Below are 22816 nucleotides of genomic sequence, written 5' to 3' on the forward strand. Positions count from 1 at the left end.
ATAAAATTTTAATCCGAAGAAATATATATTTGTATGCATATGTTTAGATATAGTAATCTTATACAACACATTTGTATATGTTTATAAGCCTTTATTTATGTAACTTGTTAAAATTAATTTCATTAAAAGTGAAAGCAAAATGTTTTTACTTGGTTAGGAAAACTCACTTGAGTCAAATAATTGTCCGTTGTGATACCATGATTGAGACGCGGTATGTACGCTAGATCTAAAAAACTACTTTAAAGGTAGAATTTCAAAACATTTAGAATTGTAGCTCATTAAAAACATATGACTCTTTCAATCAAGTATAAGCAATCCAATATCATATATTTATAAACTTAACTATATCTCTAAATGAAAAAGATAGCAGTTATGTCACATTAATTATAAATAGAACTTCAAAGATTTTGAATCAAAATACTTTAAAAGTACATTAAAGAGACATGGCACTTTCATTCAAGTATAAACAAACCAATATCATAAGTCTATAAATTTAACTATATCTCTAATTTGAAACGATGGCATTTCTGTTATATGATTTAAAAATGAAACTTCAAGGATTTTTAATTTTCTCCTAATCAGTGATGGCTAGTAAGATATGAGATAGATTACAGCTTGCTCTTTTTCTTTAGAGATACAGCCAGTCAAAGCATGACTTTCGCATATGCAGTGTACTGTCAGCACTAATACCGTAGTACTAGTACGGGTGCAAACGTGCTATTGTGACCTATATACCTTCGCTATGGATCTCACAACTCTGCGAGACGCAATGAAATAACATCTAATTAAAATACGGTTCTACAGATTGCGACAATCGCATGTTGATCGCCTTTATGCAAAATCCAAATTGCTTCTTATATAACAGCATAGGCAACTGTTGTCTAAGCAATACCTTCTTGCGTGTCACACATATGAACACTCCAACAACATCGTGTGTGGTAGAGCCTTACCTATCAGATGCATTCGTTGATCTCTTTCTGGCTTAACCATAGCAATATCATAGTGAATCCAATTTGTCTCAGAAACTGTTAATGTTCTTACTTCTCTTAAAGCCTACCATAACTGCGCATTTTATTGAACACATTCTTCAGATGTTCTGTTCTGTATTCTGTATTCTGTTTTTTATCACTACGAGTCCCTGTATGTGCCATCTTACTTCCAATTCAGTAGACTAGTCACCTATATTGATTTTCCTTTTTAGTTTTTGTTAGCTTTTAGTGGTAACCTTGCTTTCTTTAGAGTTTGCTTTTTTTCAGTGTTAGTTGTTCTAATATATATCTTTTTTAATATGTTTAGCAGCAATCCGATGGCTTAATCGTTGATCGATGGCACATATCTACTGTGTACTATGTGAATTTATTTTTACTAAAAATTTAAACTTTCTTTATATACATATGCATATCAGTATATGTTAATGTCATTTTAAAAAAATTTTTTTTTTATGTATAACTAAAAATATGTTTTACAATACAATAGCAAAATTCAAAATTAGTTTTTAGACAATATCCTTTGGAGACTTTTTGCCAAAATTTTATTTTAAAATTGAATAAAAATTTTGGAACTCCTTGGAATTGTCAGAATTTGTATATGAAGTCATGTTTCTTATAGGAAGAAACGTTAAAACTTTAATACAGTCATTGCAACCAACTGTAAAGATTGCATATTATAATACCAAATGTCCGCGACAAAAAGCTAAGGAAGAAAAAGAGGAAGCAATTAAGTCTAATACCAGTCCTTTCATAACGATAATAAGTCCGATGGGGTGCTGTGCGTCATTTTATGAACATTGGCCGAGACTTGATATCGTTCATCATAAAGCTATATATCATACGCCAAGAAGACCTATTCAACAAACGTGGGCAGTATGTGGACGAAAACCAAAACCGCATAAAAATATTTGTGCACATGACGAAATATATTATCCACCCAAGTATAAACGTGAATGCAGGGAACGTAGAGTAGACTTAGCTTGTGAACAAAATAGAGCAAATTTTATGTCTTGTAAAAGGGGAAATAAGATCAATCACAAATGCCTTAAAATCTCTTCACCTGGTTGTTGTAGTTCCAGAAAACCACCGAAATGTACTAGAGGTCTACCACCAAGTAATTGTGGAAAGGTTCAATGTCCTTTTCCCAGTTTTTCTGAATGTTCCTTAAAGACAAAACCAAATAGAAAGAAGTATGCTGAATGCGGTTGTGTTTACATAAATCCCTCTTGCCAAATTAATAAATATAAGAAATAAGACACAAAACCCGTGATAGTTCTAATATAAAAAGGTATTAATAAAGTTGATAAGATTTTAGTTGTGAAGTTCGTAATAATGGATTTGTATATACTTTTAGGCAACTAAACTTGCTCAACAGGTGACAAGGAGTGTCTAACATTCGAAATGATGACAATCTTTACGATGAACGCTGTCTGTATCAAATTCTTTTCTATTTATTGAAACTTTTTCGAATGTAAATCAATGACTGTGTTAAGTAACGCCTAAGGATGATTGTTCTTACTTGTATATAATGTATGACAAATAGGAAAAAATTGTAAAGTCAATAAGTTTCACTTATAGATTTCAATTTTTGAAACACTAAGTGCTAAGAACCAGCACTAAAAGTTCCAAAATTTTTATTTTTATAAATGTAACATTATTTAGATAGTTTCTTCAAAGTAAAAATAAAATTTTGGCAAATACTTTAATAATTTATATATATTTAATGTTTTATTTAGGTATTTTATACAATAGTAGGATTCAATAATATATTCTGGAAAATTTTGACAACGTAACGATATTATTATTTGAATAAATTTTGTTAAAAACGTTGTTGTAGAAAAAAAAAAGAAGAATTTTGTCTACATCTAAATATCACGAGCAATATAATGTAAGCCTTTTTTAGGCCAAATACAGTTAAATTTTCATAACTCGAAGTACCATTTTGCAAAGAAAAGGTTCCACTTATGTCTATAATTTGCTCTCTAAACGCTGTTGCACTCTATTTAGTTCGAGTTGTAGAAAATTTGAATTATAGAAGTTTGTGTTATGGAAGTTGATACGCTAATTAACCCCGCCCTAACAATCCTCAAGTCCACTTCTGGACTCTCAGGAAGATATGCTGATTTAAGGTCTGTCATCAACTAAAAGACAAATAAATGATATGTTTTTTTTTAGCCTAGTTAAAGCCCCAGCCATTATAGAGTAAAAGTGCGTAATAGCATTAACTCAAGAAGAATCAAAAATCAAGTTATGGAAGTTTGACTGTAAAAAAAAAAATATATATTATTTTTACAAAATGTGCTTTAAAAAAAATCCATTTTTTGCGCATGTATTACCGATAGTTATAGCAAAATATCCTTTTTATAAGACAGTACTGAGCTCAGAGACAGTTTCTATATGGTATCAAGAGGCTGTATATATGATACTTTATTTAGTTGAATATACTGAGTTTATACTGAGTATAATATAGACGATAAAAAAAAGAGGAGGACGTTTATGCATTTTTAATAATAATAACTTCGGAATAATCGGAATCCTAATGATGACTCTCAAGAAGAATCGAAATATAGAGTTGAATAAAAAATATTAAAGTTTTATTATTTAACAAGAAGAGACCTACAACCAGAATAAAAATGTATAAAAAAAAACAAATTAATAAACAGGTCGAAAAATAAATTTAAAAAAAATTGTACAATAATCCTTTTCTTTATTTTTTTATTGTATACTTGAAAGTTACATTGGTGTTCTGATCCATTCATCTCAATCTCGAGTTTAGGTTCTCTTACATCCTACGCTTATGTCTTTTGTATTCTTGTCAATCCATTTTCTATCTTAGTTTTATGCGGCCTAACCTCGACACATTGCCCCAACATGATGTATTTTGGGGGATATTTTAACAGCATTAATTATGTGATCTACCCACATGCATTTATGGGTTCTTATACTAGTAAATAGATTTAAGTGCTAATGGTTACATCGTTGTCTTGTAAAATATACTATGAATAGTCAATTTTGCATATTTTACTAAGCGGAAATCTCACGCTAGAATATATACCTATAACATTATACCTATAACATTATACCTATAACATTCTGAATTTAAGAGATTATAGCTTAAAGGCATTGTGTTTATTTGACCATTTCTGGAGAAAAAAGTTTCGATCGAAGTATATTTGTTACTAGGTGCTTATAATAGTTCACTAATAGTTCTAAGTTTTGGATCATAACACTTATCCACTTTCTTTAAGCAAGCAAGCAAGAAAAATGTTGCAGTTATCATAGATTTGAAATATTAGCTTAAATAGTATTATTGCAACATGTTATACTGCTTCGGAATGATTGGGTTTCACAGTGTCATTGTACCTTTTTTTTTAAATCACTATTAGATCTGCAGTTTAATTTTAAAGTTTCATTGTTCGTAAGAAAGACAAATCAAGCAGAGAGAGTTCCTGAAAATAGAGGACACACTGGATTAAAGCAATATACAATACATTTAGACACGTTATACCAGCGTTTAAGGTCTTAGGTCAATATAGAAAACCATGGTATAAGCGTAATTCATATGTTTGCGCGATGTGAACTTATACGGTCCGATTAATTTTAAATTTTGGATGTCAAAAAATTGAGTTGAAATGTCAAAACTTGAAAAAAAAATTTTTTTTTAGTAATAATTATACATTAAGACAACCAGTTTACTAGAATTCATTTTTTTAGAGAGAAACTCATTCAAATGATTTTTGCACAAACAATTTCTGCATAGAGAATGTACTGTGGATTATTACCGACAGTGGATCGAGCTTTATGTGCATATATCATAATTTTTACTTAATTGAAACTTGGTTATTTTGATTGGCAATCGAGTTATCGTTGTTTTACAAGCATTTTATACTGTTTAAGAAAACAGAATATATTTTCATAAAATTTTTTTTTGTTTCAATCCTGTTTCACATTTTCGATCCTAAGAAATTTACAATAGCATAAAAAAAAAACACCTGAAAAAATAAAAACTCCGAATGTCGTACTTCCGTCTATCATCTGTACTCAATAACTGTGTAGTTTCGTTTGTTGGGCGAACAAATGGCGTTCGATTGGGTGTGAATTCCGTAAGCAAACGATTCATCAATTATAGGAAGGATTGTGCCATACGCATTGAACCACGTTGCAGTGAAGAGAATATAAAAAAATCGAAATGTATGAAGGACAAGTTGGCAGATGCTAAGAACAAAAAGAAAGAATATCCATTTAAAAATCTTATTTACCGTCCTGAATGTTGTGTGGATATTTGCCCTGATCCCTTTCCCCGTTTTGACGATCTTTACTATAAGGAGTCGGATAAAAAAACACGCATATATATGCGAACATGGGCAAATTGTGAACCACCTCCACCACCAAAGAAACTTACTTGTCGTTTTAAAAAGACATTATTGCCACTTAACAAGCGGGAGGAGCTACCTGACGTGGCCTGTTGGCAACCATGCGAGCCTAAGGGTCCTAAGAAATGTACCAGAATCTGTTTGCCGGGCTGCAAAAAAGCTCGTCATCCATCTAAATGTTTCGTGATCAAAAAGCCGTCAGATTGCAAAAAGCGATGTACTAAATATCCTAGCTTCTCGGAATGTAAGCGTCCACCACTAAGGAAAGGACGCCCAGTTGAATGTAACTGCCTGAAAGCTGCCTCATTATGTGAGGTCTTCAATTATCTAAGAAAATTAACAGAGAGGCCAAAAGATTGAAGTCCATTCCTATTGAGTATACTCTACCGACTATGTTTTTTCCTGTGAATGATCTTGCTTTATGTAAGGTACCTGCTAGATAAATACAAATCATGCAGTTTCTATCTATGAAGTACAACTGACAGATGACTGGTTCTGCAACATGTGAGGCAATTTAGTGTAGTCAACTGACTAGGTTCTTACGTGTGACTGGTCTTGCAATACGTGAGGTACCTACTGGAAAAAAGCCAAGAAAAGATATTTTGCGAGTTTTTCGTAATGCTTAGCAAGAAAGTTCCTGGAGAAAACGTTATAAAATGCATTGTAAATTTCTTGTAACAAAATTAAACAAGTACACATAGAATATAAATCAATTTTGAAACAAACAAAAATGTTTTATTTTATTCATAAATAAATTTCACAACACATTTCGGCCCTTCTGTTCACTCATTTAAAATTCTCAATTCCGTTTTTTTATTTTAGCAGATTTTTTGGGATTTATTTAGAAAATGAATACGACACAAATTTGTTTTGCAAATTCGCTCTTGCGCAATTGGGATGTAATCTCCAATCTGAAAATACTTCCGCTTGTCTCAAGTGCCATAAAATTATATAGTATCGATTATAGAAAAAATTGTAAGATCATCGAAGGGCCTCGTTGTAGTCCGGTTGAGTTGGCTAAAACGAAATGCGGTCAAGACCTGAAAAATAATGTGATCAAAAAGCCCTATATTTTTTTGGAACTTATACGTAAGCCCGAATGTTGCTTGGAATTATGTCCCGATCCGATGCCACGATTTGACGACTTATACTATAAGGAATCAGATAAGCTTAAACGTGTATATACACGGACTTGGAAAGCTTGTACTGGGCCACTAATTAAGAAGAAACGTTTTTGCAGTTACGATAATTTGCCTGCGCTTCCATATAAAAAGCGTGATTTCAGAAACAAGCCAAAAACGGCTTGCCGAGAGGGCGATTGTACAAAGTTTCACAAAAAGTGCACTAAAATTGTTTTGCCTGGATGCAAGAATGTGCCATGTAATGTTAAATGCACTCCGGGACGTAAACCTTCGAACTGCAAAAAAAAGTGTACGCAATACCCAGCTTTTTCCGAATGTAGGAAGCCTAAATTTAGGAAACTAAGACCTGTAGAATGCAATTGTTTGAAAGATAATGCGCTTTGCGATCTCTACAATTATTTGAGGAAAAAAATTAAAAAACGCCAGAGATAATATGAATTATAAAACTGCATTAAAGATATTCGAAGTATACGAATTTCATTATATATTGCTATAGAAAGTTTAGGGGATACCTACCCACACTTTTGAAATTATTATCTAAACACAAAGATTTCTTGTTGGGTTTTACGCACTCAGTGTCGGAAAATAGATTGTTCCATGCAGATTGTTCCACTTGGAGAAAATTTTTTTACTACGCCGACTATAAATGGAAATCAAAATTAATAATTCGATTTTACAAATTTGAATTGCTTTTATAGTTGATATAGTAACAGAAAAATTGCATCAATTGTTTATCATTTCGATTCTGGATTAAATTTAAAATAGGAATACTGTGTTGTAGGTATGTTGCTCTTGATCATATTTTCTCTTAATTTGTATTAGATATTTATTTCTCTTCAATGTTCAGACATGAGCTACGAAAATGGATGGTTACACACGGCAGTGGACAATACAATTCGAGCTAACACAAATTGAAGTTCATCAGTAGCGATATAGCGTTATTTTTTTTTTGGATTAGTATATATACGGAAATGGATGGTTACACACGGCAGTGGACAATACAATTCGAACTAACAATATTTGAAGTTCATCAGTAGCGATATAGCGTTATTTTTTTTTTTGGATTAGTATATGTGCGGAAATGGATGGTTACACACGGCAGTGGACAATACAATTCGAACTAACACAAATTGAAGTTCATCAGTAGCGATATAGCGTTATTTTTTTTTTGGATTAGTATATATACGAAAATGGATGGTTACACACGGCAGTGGACAATACAATTCGAACTAACACAAATTGAAGTTCATCCAACTGAAATACACAACTGCTATGGCACAGCACTATAGTATATAATCTAATAGGATGGATCTTTTCATTTTTAAACAAAAATTTAATATTTTCACCGCTAAATTGGTGAATTGGATGATGGAGTGATCTGCTAATACTCAACAACAATTCTATCAATTTTTTTATAACGGCTCCTATGTATTTATATTCTTTTGTAGTATTACTATATATTTTCTTTACTTACGAATATTTTTAATGCAGTTTATATTGGCTCTAATAAATTCCAAAAAATAGTTAAAATATCTGACATTAATCTGTCTCTGTTGTTGTTGTAATTATTATTCATCATCATCATTTTAGCATCACAGTCCAGGATGGACCATTACCTCCTTTTCAATACGCCTCCATTCTTCTCGCATTTCGCTTTTGTATATTGTCTTCTACATTCTGTAACCATCTTCGTTGCGGTTTTCCTCTTTTTCTACTTCCCTCTGGCTTTATCTCATTCGTAGGACATGTCCATACCAGCGCAATCTTTGGGCTTTTATGTATCGGGTTATAATTCGACCTTCGTTCAAGACATTCAATTCGTCGTTATACCGTATACGATATGTGCCGTCTTCTAAGCACACCGGGCCAAATATTTCCCTGAATATTTTTCTTTCGAATCTCAGTAGCAAGTTGTTGTCGCTGAATTTAAGGACCCATATTTCGCAGCCGTAGGTAAGATCCGATCTAATGACGGTTTTATATATGCGCAATTTTTGTTACTTACATTGATTTCATAAGCTTGATATAGGCGCATATATGCTCTGTTAGCTGTTTGAATACGATCTTGTATTGGAAGAGTCGTATTTTTACTTGTGCTGAGAACTACGCCCAGATATTTAAACTCGTTTTTAGACTCGAAATTGTAACTGCCTATTCTGATGTGGCTATCTTGGGGAAAGTTGTCATGTATTTAGTTTTTCCTTTGTTTATTCTGAGGCCTGTTTGCTTTGTGACTTGATCTAGTTGTATAAAAATGTTGTAATTATTATTATTATTATAAAACTCCGGCGATTTTAGTGTGGAGTAAATCAGTTATTTATGTATTGTATTATAATTTATTTATAAGCCATCTTATTCAAAACATTTCAGAAATATATTCAATTATATTTTTTTTTGATAATCTATGTTGTCCCCTTCAAATTATTCTCCATTGACTGAAACGCACTTACGCCAGCCCTAGACCCAAAAATAGGCTTCAAAATATTTAATATAATCGTTTTTTTGGTATATCCACTAGAATTGTCCTTGATTTTTTTATCACTACTTGTTTGTAAAAACGCATGTCTTGGATTGGTTTCTTGAGTCGCTGAAGCAGGAAGAAATCACAAAGAATCATATTTGGCGAATCATATTCGGCGTCTTTTCGATGACATTTGTAGTCTTCTTGAGTAAGAACGCAATGATGTGTTCGTAAGAACGCAAATTGAAAACACACGGAAGCAGTTTTATTTTTAAGATTAAGTAGATTTACTTTAATCTAAAATTTGAAGTAAGAATTAATGACAGATCTGTCAACCTCTATGTAAAAGAGGTAATTAAATATCTATATATCTGAGTTTGCAATATCATTTACGTATCTATAATATTCAATCAACGACACATTGAAAGCCATCCATCATAACATGAAATGTTATTTACTTAATACCTGTCAGTACTCGTAGAATTCGAAATTTAAATATCTAGTTATCATTGTAAGAAGTACAAATTTCAATATAAATTTCTTTTCATTAGAAATTATTTTCAAACAGTTTCTTGAACAGATAGTTTCATTTTCGGCTCTTCGAAAATACAACTTTTTTGGCTACATTCGAAACTTCATTCGAAAATGTCAGTTCCACTACGATTAGGAACATCGCTGGCATCTAATGAGCTCCTAAAAAAAATACCAAATGTAAGTCCGATGATTCACCGGTGTTTCAACTACCGTAAGGATTGCGGTAAATTTAGAGAACCGAAATGTCATCCAAAAACTCTGAAGGAATCTAAATGCGCTAAAGACAAAGCTAAAAGAGAAGCACTAGCTAAAAAAGATGCGCTTGGATTTCCATATTATCATTTAATATATAATCCAATATGTTGTAACGAGATATGCCCTGAGCCATTTCCGCGATTCGACGACTTATATTATGTGGAATCTGATAAATTGAAACGTAAATATCCAAGAACTTGGAAGGAATGCCTTAATTATCCAGAAAAACGCAGACCAGTTTGTGATTGGCGAAAAGCAAAAGCTATTCCATATGATAAACGCGTAAGGAAACCACATGGAGAACCTTGTGATTGTGGTATTGTTATTGAAAAAGCGGAAAAGTGTAAAAAGATTGTCTCGAAAGGTTGTAAACCTGTTAAAGATCCGCCTAGCTGTGCACTGGCAAGAAAACCAACAGATTGTAAAAAAATTTGCACACAATATCCAAGCTTCTCTGAGTGCCAGAAACCTCCATTTAAGAAAGCTCGAATAGTAGAATGTGATTGCCTAAAAAGTCAATCGTTGTGCACCCTATTTCGTTTGCTGAAAAACAAGAAAAAGTACAAGAACAGAGTTACCGTTCAATAAACATGTTCCTAAAAAGGTATTTATAAATTATGTATATTTTCATATATTTAATAAAATTTATTTATTTACTAATTTCTATTGGAAACATGCAAATAGCTCGACAATATACTGCTGATGGCTTCAAAATCGATTTCCGTAGATGTTATCAACAATCGTCATAATCAACAGTATTGATGCTTGGAATACATGGACGTATTTTCAGTGGACGTTTCCGTCTGGGGTACTCTAAGATCAGGGCCGATTATGAAACTATCAAATAAATTGATTACCTACTATAGATTTTAAACTGGAGCTCTGTTAAGTGCCTGCTTTCCTTAACTTTGCTTATATTCAGTAGTCTTTTACTACAACCGAACATAAAAGGAAATTGGAGAGTAATACTTTCTATTGGCACGACAATTTTTCCAGTTTAAAAAACACTAAATTTGAAGTCACATATACAATAAAAATCAATATTTGAACAAATTAGTTTTTTTTATTAGTACTATATAAGCAAATCTATGCTATTTCATCTATGCTATTTACTCTGGAGTATAAACTTGGCTCTTATAGCTCAAGTAATAATTAATCGTTGTTTATAAGTCAACGCGTTTGAAAGTTTTAATAAACTTAATAAATATTTAGAAATAATTATTATATGAAGATATTAAAATACTGTAATTCATTGGTGTTGGTAAAATTTTTATCGGAGATCAACAATGATTTTTTGCTGTTTGTGTTAATATATACCCCTACTGGATTGTCATAGGTACAAACTCACAAGAAGGGTTTTGAATCTTATCGCTTATATAAAAACAAAATATTTTTTATTTTAAATTACAATTTTTACTTAATTAATACTAATGATTTGCGTGTATACTGCTGATGGTTCCCATATGGGTTGCCACAATATACCATAAACCCTCTTACGACAATTGTAATGACTTTCGCGATACATGTGCTTACTTTTATCAAGAGTATTTTTTCTGTAGCCTCAATGAACCCAATATGGAGTTCGAAACAGTTTTTTATTTCCACTTATTTGGTCTAAATTTTTATGTTATTATTTTTGTAATGATTTTTTTAAAAAAACAAGTACTTGGGTTTTTTTTTTGACTTTCACATCCATGTCCATAGTTACTGCATATATTAAATTTGTAATGAACCTGGTATTCCGACAAACAAAGGGCTAAGTAATGTAGAGTGTCACGGGCAATCATTGAAATTGTTGAAAGAAAATTGAGAATGAAATTAAGAGTGAGAGAAAAAACAATATGTCGATTCAAATTTCGGCATGAGAGCCGGGCTATTTGTTCCTCGGCACTTGGGCAATACAGTATTGTGAAATTATAAATGTCAGAATTTGCGCCCTGACAATGACAAGAAGCAACACAGCCTTTTTTATAAATCGGAAATAATCGAATTCTTATACTTTCCGATTTTAAGGAAAGTCGTATAACAATTTAAATTTTGACTTGCCCGTGACACTCTACATAATAAGGGCTCTATGTATATTGTGTGATATTTATCTTTCTTTTTTCTTCATTGAGAGAGAGAGGGAGAAAGAGAGACGTTGCTCGTCAAACTGCTAAGATAACAATCATCTAAAATCCCTTTTTTAATCCTTTCTCGGTAAAATTTCGAGAAACGAAACTTTTCAAAGCATTGAAACGATGAAATCATCTCATTTTGATCATTTTAATGTATTTTTTATTTCATTTATTATTTTTATTTTAATCCATATCTTTTTATTTTTTATTTTTCCAAATACTGCAAGTAAAATTTATATTTTGTACAATACTTTAGAATAATAAGAATCAGACTAGATAGCTCAGTAGTAATTCGTTAACTCGGTAACATTATAATCGCTCTCTTCTATTAGAATAAATCGTTTCTGGCATCAACCTGCCGCTAATATTAATAGGACCAATGTAGGAGTTGATCTGTGGCCATATATTATGTTATTAATAATAATTTAGTGTTAATAGTATATTTTTTTAATTATGTGTGAAGAAAAATAATTTTTAATAAGGCTTTTTATATTGCAACGTTAAAATTATTAAATATTGTTTATTACTCATTTTATGTATTTATATAAACATTTCTCTTTGATGATTTTTTTTATGGAAAGGTTAAAAGAAAAATAGTTGATAATATGGCTGAAATATATTGGTTTGAAGAACTATAAAAAAATATATATGTATTTGCTATATATATAGTCAGTATATATAAGTAGTATGAAGAAAGAAGTTATTCAATTTTAGTTATTCTCTGTTCATGTGATAAATTGTAATTTCTTTTAATATTGTCTCAAAGTCATCAATATATAGTACTTGTAGTTGTGTGTGATTAACATATATTTAATAATAAATTTAATAATTATTTAATATTTTAATAGTTAATATCATATTTTATTGTTATTGATAATCTTTCCAATTATGTGTAAATTGAAATTTGATAAATCATGGTGTCAAACATTGCCTGTAAGGCATGTAGTACGCTGTATAATTATTCCCAATTTGCGATTATGTCAAGAGATATAGACAGAATTTTATTCCAGAATTTTCTTTCTTTCTTTCTGTTCTGTGGTACCAAACGTTACACATCGTTTTTTTTATCAGAGTGGAAAACAAGTTTTTAATAGAGTGGGGAATACGTTTGTAATAGAGAATTTACTTAGAAAGTGTTTATTTTCATAATGAATCCTGCAAAAATAAAGGTATTTATATTTGCTTATTATAAAATTATACTTCATTTTTATTTAATCTATTTATTTATTTCTAACAAATGTTATCTGTATTTTGCTTATAGAGTATGAGTATTTTTTCATATATATTTATATATAAATGTGCAAATATAACTAAAAATCAGAAAAATAGCAATATATGTATATATAAAGTTTTTTTTTGCTTGGTACCCGACATGCCCATATGGTTCCCACATGGGTTGCCACAATATAAACCCTCTTACGACAATTGTAATGACTTTCGCGATACATGTGCTTACTTTCATCAAGAGTATTTTTTCTGTAGCCTCAATGAACCCAATATGGAGTTCGAAACAGTTTTTTATTTCCACTTATTTGGCCTAATTTTTATGTTATTATTTTTGTTATAATTTTTTTAAAAAAGCAAGTACTTTGGTTTTTTTTTTGACTTTCACATCCATGTCCATAGTTACTGCATATATTAAATTTGTAATGACAAACAAAGGGTTAAGTTATGTAGAGGGTCACGGGCAATCATTGAAATTGTTGAAAGAAAATTGAGAATGAAATTGAGAGCGAGAGAATAAACAATATGTCGATTCAAATATCGGCATGAGAGCCGGGCTATTTGTTCCTCGGCACTTAGGCAATACAGTATTGTGCAGTTATAAATGTCCGAATTCGCGCCCTGACAATGACAAGAAGCAACACAGCCTTTTTTATATATCGCTAATAATCGAATTCTTATACTTTCCGATTTTAAGGAAAGGCGTATAACAATTTAAATTTTGACTTGCCCGTGACACTCTACATAACAAGGGCTTTATGTATATTGTGTGATATTTATCTTTCTTTTTTCTTCATTGAGAGAGAGAGAGGGAGAGAGAGGGACGTTGCTCGTCAAACTGCTAAGATAACAATCATCTAAAATCCCTTTTTTAATCCTTTCTCGGTAAAATTTCGAGAAAGGAAACTTTTGAAAGCTTCGAAACGACGAAATCATCTGATTTTGATCATTTTAATATATTTTTTATTTCATTTATTATTTTTATTTTAATCCATATCTTTTTATTTTTTATTTTTCCAAATACTGCAAGTAAAATTTATATTTTGTACAATACTTTAGAATAATAAGAATCAGACTAGATAGCTCAGTAGTAATTCGTTAACTCGGTAAAATTATAATCACTCTCTTCTATTAGAATAAATCGTTACTGGCATCAACCTGGTCTAATATATATAGGCCCAATGTAGCAGTTGATCTGTGGCCATATATTATGTTATGAATAATAATTTAGTGTTAATAGTATATTTTTTTAATTATGTGTGAAGAATAATGATTTTTAATAAGGCTTTTTGTATTGCATCGTTAAATTTATTTTGAAAATATTTTTTAACACTCATTTTATGTATTTATATAAACTTTTCTCTTTGTTGATTTTTTTTATGGAAAGATTAATAAGAAAAATAGTTGATAATATGGCTGAAATATATTGGTTTGAAGAACTATAAAAAAATATATATGTATTTGCTATATATATAGTCAGTATATTTTAGTGGGATGAAGAAAGGAGTCCTTTTAATTTCAAAGTCAAAGTCATCAATATATAGTACTTGTAGTTGTGTGTGATTAAAATATATTTAATAATAAATTTCATAATTATTTAATATTTTAATAGTTAATATCATATTTTATTGTTATTGATAATCTTTCCAATTATGTGTAAATTGAAATTTGATAAATCATGGTGTCAAACATTGCATGTAAGGCATGTAGTACGCTGTATAATTATTCCCCCTTTGCTATTATGTCAAGAGATATAGACAGAATTTTATTCCAGAATTTTCTTTCTTTTTTTCTGTTCTGTGGTACCAAACGTTACACATCGTTTTTTTTTTATCAGAGTGGAGAATAAGTTTTTAATAGAGTGGAGAATACGTTTTTAATAGAGAATTTACTTAGAAAGTGTTTATTTTCATAATGAATCCTGCAGAAATAAAGGTATTTATATATGTTTATTATAATATTATAAAATTATACTTTTTTTATTTAATTTATTTATTTATTCCTTACAAATCTTATCTGTATTTTGCTTATAGTGTATGTGTATTTTTTCATATATATTTTTTCATATAAATGTGCAAATATAACTACAATGTACCAAAAATCAGAAAAATAGCAATATATGTATATATAAAGTTTTTTTTTGCTTGGTACCCGACATTTCCTTGTGCAAATCAAATATGGCTGCGGTTAATTTGAGGTTAAGTTTTGTTTTTTTCTTTTGTTTATAAATTTTAACGAATTTTAGTGAATAAAGTAATTTCATTGCAGAAAACTTTTATTAAAGGGAGTTTCTTAATATTAATTAAGATTAAATTTATGAAAAGATGTTTTTGGTGCAGGTGTTCTAGAAACATCTATCGAATTTCTTCCACGTGTTTCACTTATTATTTTTAGTCTTTCAACTCATGTATAGTATTTCGTCTTGATTATTAATTTATATTCATTCGTTCTGCTTATTAGTAACATATAGTTAGATTAAATTAAATAGAGTTGCTAGTAATCGAAATTTTATATATATAGGTGGATCCAAAAAAAAACTCATTTTTATTTAGAACTATATCAACGTTATTGCAATTTGTTGACAAAGTTTTAAATGAAATAAAAATTCATTCCGTAAATTATTATTATGAAAGGTGTATATTGCCGTCGCCTGGTACTTAGACACCTTGGAAATAATGATAGGTGACAAAAACGAACACTGTTTCCAATTTGCAGCTTATTGATGTAAGAGAATTTCAAGTAAATGACATAAAATTGTTTATGTTCAGTGTTGGTAGGTAACAAGGTACATGTGATAGCTCGTCTGGTATAAATAAGATCGCTCAAAGATAGAACCTATTGTGACACTATGATTTATATAGGTATATGTTTATATAGGTAAGCATGAACATATAACTCTTATAAGAGAACCTTATGCTGGACCATGCAACTATTTTGCTTAAATGAAAAAGACGTGGTTCTTAATATCAATGTTATCTTTCTCATCTGACATCGACATCAGACTTTGATACAGGCCCCTAGTCTGTCTTCATGCTTTACAATTAGACATTGTCTCGTCAAGAAAGTTAATGCTAATGTAATGAATAAAAACAGGAAATTTTCTTATTATGAGAGTTATATATATAAATATAGAGAGTTATATATATAAAAGTGTAGATTTATGTAGTCAAAATATATCTCACAATATCACAAAATTTAGTGTTACATTTTATGAATTGATATCCAAGTTATTTAATATCATACAGTTGTCAAAATATATTCGTTATTTTTTTTTAGGAGGAGGTGAAATGCTTTATGCTCTGTTAGACCGACCATCGTCGGAATGGTGTGCCAACTTACTAACATTCATATGTACTTTACGGCTTAAAAACTCCCTCTTCAGCGAGACTTATTCCTACTTTGGAGCCGCTTTCGCATTACTTCGAGGGGGTAGGGTCTCTCTTATGTTAACATTTCAAGCTATGCTCTTGTGATTTTCAGTCTGCGTCCAGACCTTCGCTCTTCACCATATTTTTCTTGGTGTCTGTACTATTTACTAATCTAGTTTCTGATTAAAAGTGTGTTCCTTAATGTAATGAATGTAGTATTAATGAAAGCTAAAGCAGTTAGAATTAATTAATTGACCTAAGAATACAGGATGATGGTTAGTATTAAACTGAGAATGTTTATTCTGTACAGTAATGAAAACAATTTCAGAGTAAACATATTTTTTTATTGATAATACAAAAACGGTGTTTATTAAATATTTAATCTATGTTATATTGTTATTAAACTTTTTAACGTTACATTTTTTTTAATTCTTCAAGGATAAAGTGGCTGTTGCATCTATGCATACTTTTGCTAAAGGCGATACTGTTCTGGCTCTCTTTGAGGATGACCTGTATTATAAGGCTAATATACTAAAAATTGCTAAAGATAAATCGTCTTGTCTAATAAAATACCAAGGTTATAACGGGATTTATCATATCACTATGAATAAAATAAAACGATTATACGTAGACTTCCAAACGCTGTTACTAAGTTGTCACAAAGGAAGAAAGGAAGAGTTTTATTTTCAAAAAGGGGATTATGTATACGCAGCTTATATTGATGGAAAGTATTATCCAGCTAAAATTGTTAAAATATTAAAGAAAACTTGTATAGTTTTATATATCGGATATGTTGATCGATTGTATGAAGTTCCATTCAGCAAAATTAAGTTAAGCATGGAGAATAGACTCATATCCAAGAATAGTAAAACATTAAGCAGTTTTGAATCTAACATCGCCATTCGCAACTCCCCAACTACTACATTGACAGTATCAAGTGATTCCACACAGGGGTATTACAAACCAGGGCAGAAGATACTAGCATATTACAATAATGAAAAGTATCCAGCTAAAATAATAAGCATATCAAAGGATAAAAAAATGTGCCTTATTGAATATAATCACTTTAAGGAAATATATGAAATCGCATTAGAAGATATTGAGCCAATCCAAGAAAAAAAATCCAAGATATTGAAGAAGAGTCTATAAAATATATAAAAAAAGCTCTCATATCCGGATTCTCAGACAATTTGAAATATATGTAGAGAATATTTGAAAGCAAGAATATGAAGTATTTCTTAAAGCAATAATTATTGTGAGTTTGAGATAATCCATATTCTAATAAAGAAGATGAAAAATTTTAGACAAATAGTTTTAATAAAGCATAGATGAAGATAAATTTGATATTAAATCTAAAACAGCTGTGTCCTTTCATGGTATTTTGGTCAATAACAATTATTGGATGTTTACAAATAATAAATCTAGTTGAATAAATTTTATAGTTATACTGATCAAGTTCAAATTAATATAACCAAAATCACTTCGGTATTTTTTTGGATGAGAAAGAAAACTATTTATAGCCAAAAATAAGTGTTTTGATTAAGGTTCTTATGCTTGAGAGAAAGAGATAATTACATTCCAATAGAAGTCTCGTATGAGTTCAAGTATTATTTCTATTTTCTAAAATTACTTATATACATAAGTGCTTACCCAAAATTTTAGGCATCAGGCAAATTTTATTTAATTTTAATATAATATCGAAAACTAATTTATTTATTAGGAAATCTCCTTTGAGAAACCATTAAATAATTTTAATAAATTATTACTATCACATGTAATTGTGAAATTAATTCTCAAAAGTACCCTGTACCTTGTGTTTAGCATCTTAAATATTATTTATTATAAATATAACAAACCGAATTTATTTAGAAAAATGTTAGTTACCATATGAAACCAAACAATATTGGATAATATGAATCTAATAGTACATTCACACTGTCTTATTTAGGCACTTGCTCATTTATATTAATAAGTGAACGTTCACATTATAATGAGCTCATTTATGAAGCTGATAGAACTTTTATAAACTTCATTGATAATACATCACCCAAAAAAATTAAATATATAATTGATTTATTAAATCATTTATATACCTTTTATATATCAATTACACATTCAATTACATAAATAAAGATTTTATTAAATACTTTCTCACTGTCTCTGTTTAAAGGTCAGCTGTTCTTTGATTACATTTTACATATAAAACATGTGACAAATATTTCAAATTTTGGTGATTTTCCTTGTGGGAAATTTATTTTTGCTTTAATGAGCTTTTTGTATGGTAAATCATCCTCATTAATGGCGATTATGAGCAAAACCGCCTAAATGAGACAGTGTGAATGTGCTATAAGGGCAATATTGGATATGTTAAAAAAATAGCGTTGTACATATTGCATTAGAACTAATGTTGAAATTTACTTGTCATAATGAAAAATCTGGTAATACTATTTAAAATTAACATTATTATGACATTTCATAAAGAAAATTTAATAAATTCTCATAAAAAATATATATCAAGAATGTGTGGTCAACATTTTTAGCTCTTCAAAATTTTTGGATTTTCAAAATTATCTCCGTTTAAATTCAAAATTTTTATAAATTTAATTGACGGTTTTGATTAATTTAGTTGGGATAAAATGTCTTTTGGTGTACGATTAGTGGCAAATATAAGAAATAGCATTCGTACCATGAGCAGATATGCAGGTCGAGATCTTAATCGTTCCAGGCAAATGAGTAAAGACATTAATAGAAGAGGTGCCCAACGAATGTCGACTGAATATGAAGATACCGAAGAAGTTCCATGTCAATGTTTACGTTCCGATTGCCCACATTGTGGTTGTATGGTCGCAGATACTTCAGATAAACACTATCAATGTACTTGGAAAGAGTTTTTAGGACCTGTGAAACCCAAACGAAATGTGTATGTTGAGCCTAAGGGAACAATGCCAATACAAAAAAGAGATAGATCAGATCGCCCAAAAACTGCTTGTATAGATCTTATAAATCGTGAAAAACGACAACTCATGAAGAGTAATAAATTTATAGTTGAAGCAAAGCAGCCTGAACCAAAGCGACCAAGAAGAGTATCAAAATCTTTTTCAGAGATGCTTCCTCCTTCTAATAAAAAAGTACGTGTAACTGAAAAGGATTATGCACGAAGCCATTCACATCAGTTTGTAAATGACTTGAGAAAAAGAATAGATCGTGCTAGTCAAAGAGGTAAATACGATAATATTGATAAATATATGAAGGAATTTATGAAAGCGTCATATTAATAATTTGCGAGTATCAGAAGGAGGATTTAGTTGGTAAGTTCATTAATAAATATATGATATATATGTATATATTTAAGTCAATACTATCTGACACATATTTATATATATCTTTAGCTTGAAATAAGTTGGGAATTTATAAATAAATAATCATTTTTGCTTACTTCAGAAAATTTTAATTTCCTCTCTTACCTTAATCTATATTTTGAGATACATTAATGGTTCAGCTTTAAATTTACTCTTGAAAGCATTTTTCATAAGTTAATTGCAAAAGGCCATACAACTCGTTCGGTTTCAATATTCTACCCATTAACTAACTAACTGCCCGTCATTTGTAGCCAAATTTGAACTGTGTGATTAAGACGTAGCACAATGACTAGTCGTCTAGATCGAAACATCTGAACTCCCGATCCGTTATATAATGTATTTTAGTTTTTAATACTAATTTTTGGAAATATATTGGTACCAGTAAAGCACAAAATATTTTCCGGTCCGTAGTACATTTTGCAGTTGAATACATAGACTTTCTGGATAATTTTTTAATCTCCTAAAAGAAGGATATATACTGCTATAAGTAAATATTAATAAAATTTATTAAAGGTATTGCTTGATTTGGTAATTTGGAATAGGTAACATTAAGTGATTATTTTTTGAAGTACACTGAAGTGTATTTCACTGAAGTAAATAGGGTATGTTAACTGATAGACACAGCTTTATTCTTATTGGAGTTATTCTGAAGTATATAAGACTTTTCATATGACTATGTAAATTTCTTTATAGGCACATTATGAGACGAATAAGGATGATATGATTTAAGAGCCTAATAGATGGATGTAGATTGGCGGTTTTGGATTTTGCTGCCAAATATAAATTTTGTAAATCCCTAATGTATGTAGATTGATGGTTTTGGATTTCGCTGTCCAGCATAAATTTTGTGAATTCAGTATTTAAAAGATCCCAGGTAGCTCAATATATATACAACGAAACTAGTTCTGATTTTTTTACCATTGTTTAATAATTAATATTTTTCTAGAAAATCGTTACATATACACACAGATTTGTTTTTACATGGACCGGTGTAAAGGATTAAAAACTTCTGCAATGATTGTACAAAATCGTATGTAAGCATATAATTTAAATACTTTAAAATAGTTTTATTTATATATGTAAATTCTTTCTAAAATCTCTAAAATATAGTTTGTGGCCTGGAGATTTTGTTAAACAGTTATTTGCTAGATTGCTTAATTAACGTCATCGTGGAAACAACAAATTGCATCTAAAGAAGTATATGTGTTTTTGTTGTAAAATGCTCGTCGATTGTACTATTTAGGCCCACTTGGACTTATACATGTGTAACCATTTAAAATCAATTTCTGTTCAGTTCATATAATTGAATGAATTGATTGATAAATGGTTACCGGATATACACGGATTGGAAATTACCTGATATACTAAAGAACGGGTTTAGTGGCTATTACTTAACTAGAAGTTTACGAAGTAAGTTATTTATTTGGTTTAATATATATCCTTTCTAATTTCTCTTTGTTTCAGATTTTGCATTGGATCAATTTTTCAGCATTGTAAGATATTTTGCAAGATATTGAATGAATTATTCAATGTTTGCCCATGGAAGTCATAACCAACCAAATACCTGAATTTTACTATAGTAAATTTTTAGATTTAATACAAAAAACTTTGAAATACAAAAACTTTTCGGCAAAAATAAATTTACAGTATACATTTTAAATAAAATAATTACAGTAGTTTTTCAATAAAATTTGTTTTTTAATAATTAATAAGGAATACTAAGATATAGGTGTAGATATAGATGTAAATGTGATAAAAGAAATATTGTGAAGTGTCAATAATTGAAGCATTATTTAAATGATAATAATGGAAACCATTTCTGCGTCCAATATTGTACAATATTTATGGTCTATAACTGTTTTTAAAGTTATATAATAGGGGTCAGATTAAGTTCTGTCTCAGGAATCTGAGACAGAATTTATATTCAATTTTTTTTACTTAGGTATTTAGCAAAACGAGGCGTTTAAGATGTTAAAATCTGATTATAAAAAAGACATTGGTTATAAGATTATATATTGTAAAAATAATAAAATCATTACCACGATTTGCTATAGGTCATGGACTAATTAAACTGAAGTCTTAAAGCCCACTTGAGCACAAATAATGGTTCATTTTGGTAAAAACAGACTGATTTTATTTGCTACAATATCATTTCACTGGATTATAATAGACTAATTATATTGGACTGGTTGACCTTGCAAAGCAAAGCTCGCTTGAGCACTAATAATGATCCGTTGTGGTTTAGATAGATCGATTGCAATTGCTACAATATTAATTTATTGGATGATGATAGAATGATTAGGTTGGAATGGTGGCTTTGCACACCAAACCTGTTAATCTGTTAAATCTGTTAAAAGATATATTGATTGCACTTGCTACAATATTAATTCACTGGGATATTATTATTAGACCGAATGAAGTAGTTGATCATTTATCGTATAAAGACTTTAAACTATTATTAAGTAATTTTCAAATCCAATTAAACTTCCATATAACGTCATCCATATGTTCGTTTGTTGTTATGTACTTGAGTCTGTGAATTGTTGGGACTGTGGTTTAGGAAGACTGAAATTATATATTTCAAATCAAAATTCTGTTAAAATTTTACCAAGTTTTTTTTCTCCAGTTCATTATCGATTTCATTACGTTATCTTTTGAGTATCATATATTATTTTTTTCCATTTCATACATTCTACGTAGGTCATAACAGTGATATAAGGTTTTGTGGTGTTAGAATTTAAGTGATCTCGAGATCAGTCTTTGAATATCGCATATAAGGTTCTGTTAAACGTTCTATGTGAAAGATTGAAAGCAATCGTTAATCAACTGATTAAACCTTATCAGTGTGGCCTTAGACCTGGCAAGTCCAGCCTAGACCAGATATTCACAGTGCGTTAAATTCTGGAAAAAACCCAAAAAAAAAAAACAATTTGTCGATTTCAAAGTTGCTTTTAACACTACGATTCTTTATGCCACTATGTTTGAATTTGATAT

At 29.9% G+C, this 22816-nt stretch overlaps 5 protein-coding genes across 6 annotated transcripts; all 5 read left to right on the plus strand.

Moving 5' to 3' along the window:
- The first annotated feature begins 1481 nt into the window (after positions 1 to 1481).
- On the plus strand, positions 1482 to 2632 carry LOC119686287. Its single transcript, XM_038100838.1, has 2 exons — positions 1482 to 2277; positions 2344 to 2632. The coding sequence occupies exon 1, from the start codon at positions 1596 to 1598 to the stop codon at positions 2241 to 2243; it is 648 nt and encodes a 215-aa protein (XP_037956766.1). The 5' UTR covers positions 1482 to 1595; the 3' UTR covers positions 2244 to 2277; positions 2344 to 2632.
- A 2264-nt stretch (positions 2633 to 4896) lies between these two features.
- Positions 4897 to 5939, plus strand: LOC119681887. Its single transcript, XM_038095188.1, has one exon. The coding sequence runs from the start codon at positions 5003 to 5005 to the stop codon at positions 5720 to 5722; it is 720 nt and encodes a 239-aa protein (XP_037951116.1). The 5' UTR covers positions 4897 to 5002; the 3' UTR covers positions 5723 to 5939.
- Positions 5940 to 6101: 162 nt separating this feature from the next.
- On the plus strand, positions 6102 to 7976 carry LOC119681886. Its single transcript, XM_038095187.1, has 2 exons — positions 6102 to 7285; positions 7352 to 7976. Exon 1 carries the CDS (start codon positions 6211 to 6213, stop codon positions 6934 to 6936), a length of 726 nt encoding a protein of 241 aa, XP_037951115.1. The 5' UTR covers positions 6102 to 6210; the 3' UTR covers positions 6937 to 7285; positions 7352 to 7976.
- A 1549-nt stretch (positions 7977 to 9525) lies between these two features.
- On the plus strand, positions 9526 to 10585 carry LOC119686012. The gene is made up of 2 exons (XM_038100459.1): positions 9526 to 10358; positions 10439 to 10585. Exon 1 carries the CDS (start codon positions 9611 to 9613, stop codon positions 10340 to 10342), a length of 732 nt encoding a protein of 243 aa, XP_037956387.1. The 5' UTR covers positions 9526 to 9610; the 3' UTR covers positions 10343 to 10358; positions 10439 to 10585.
- An 8406-nt stretch (positions 10586 to 18991) lies between these two features.
- On the plus strand, positions 18992 to 21217 carry LOC119686236. Of its 2 annotated transcripts, none has more exons than XM_038100762.1 (4): positions 18992 to 19771; positions 20516 to 20696; positions 20769 to 20856; positions 20933 to 21217. In XM_038100762.1, exon 1 carries the CDS (start codon positions 19100 to 19102, stop codon positions 19736 to 19738), a length of 639 nt encoding a protein of 212 aa, XP_037956690.1. In that variant the 5' UTR covers positions 18992 to 19099; the 3' UTR covers positions 19739 to 19771; positions 20516 to 20696; positions 20769 to 20856; positions 20933 to 21217. The 2 variants fall into 2 exon arrangements, with proteins under 2 accessions (XP_037956690.1, XP_037956691.1); XM_038100763.1 differs by having other exon boundaries at positions 20769 to 20852.
- Positions 21218 to 22816: the final 1599 nt, after the last annotated feature.

This window comes from Teleopsis dalmanni, chromosome 2, assembly GCF_002237135.1.
Source record: "Teleopsis dalmanni isolate 2A chromosome 2, ASM223713v2, whole genome shotgun sequence".
In the NCBI taxonomy this organism is placed as follows: domain Eukaryota; kingdom Metazoa; phylum Arthropoda; class Insecta; order Diptera; family Diopsidae; genus Teleopsis; species Teleopsis dalmanni.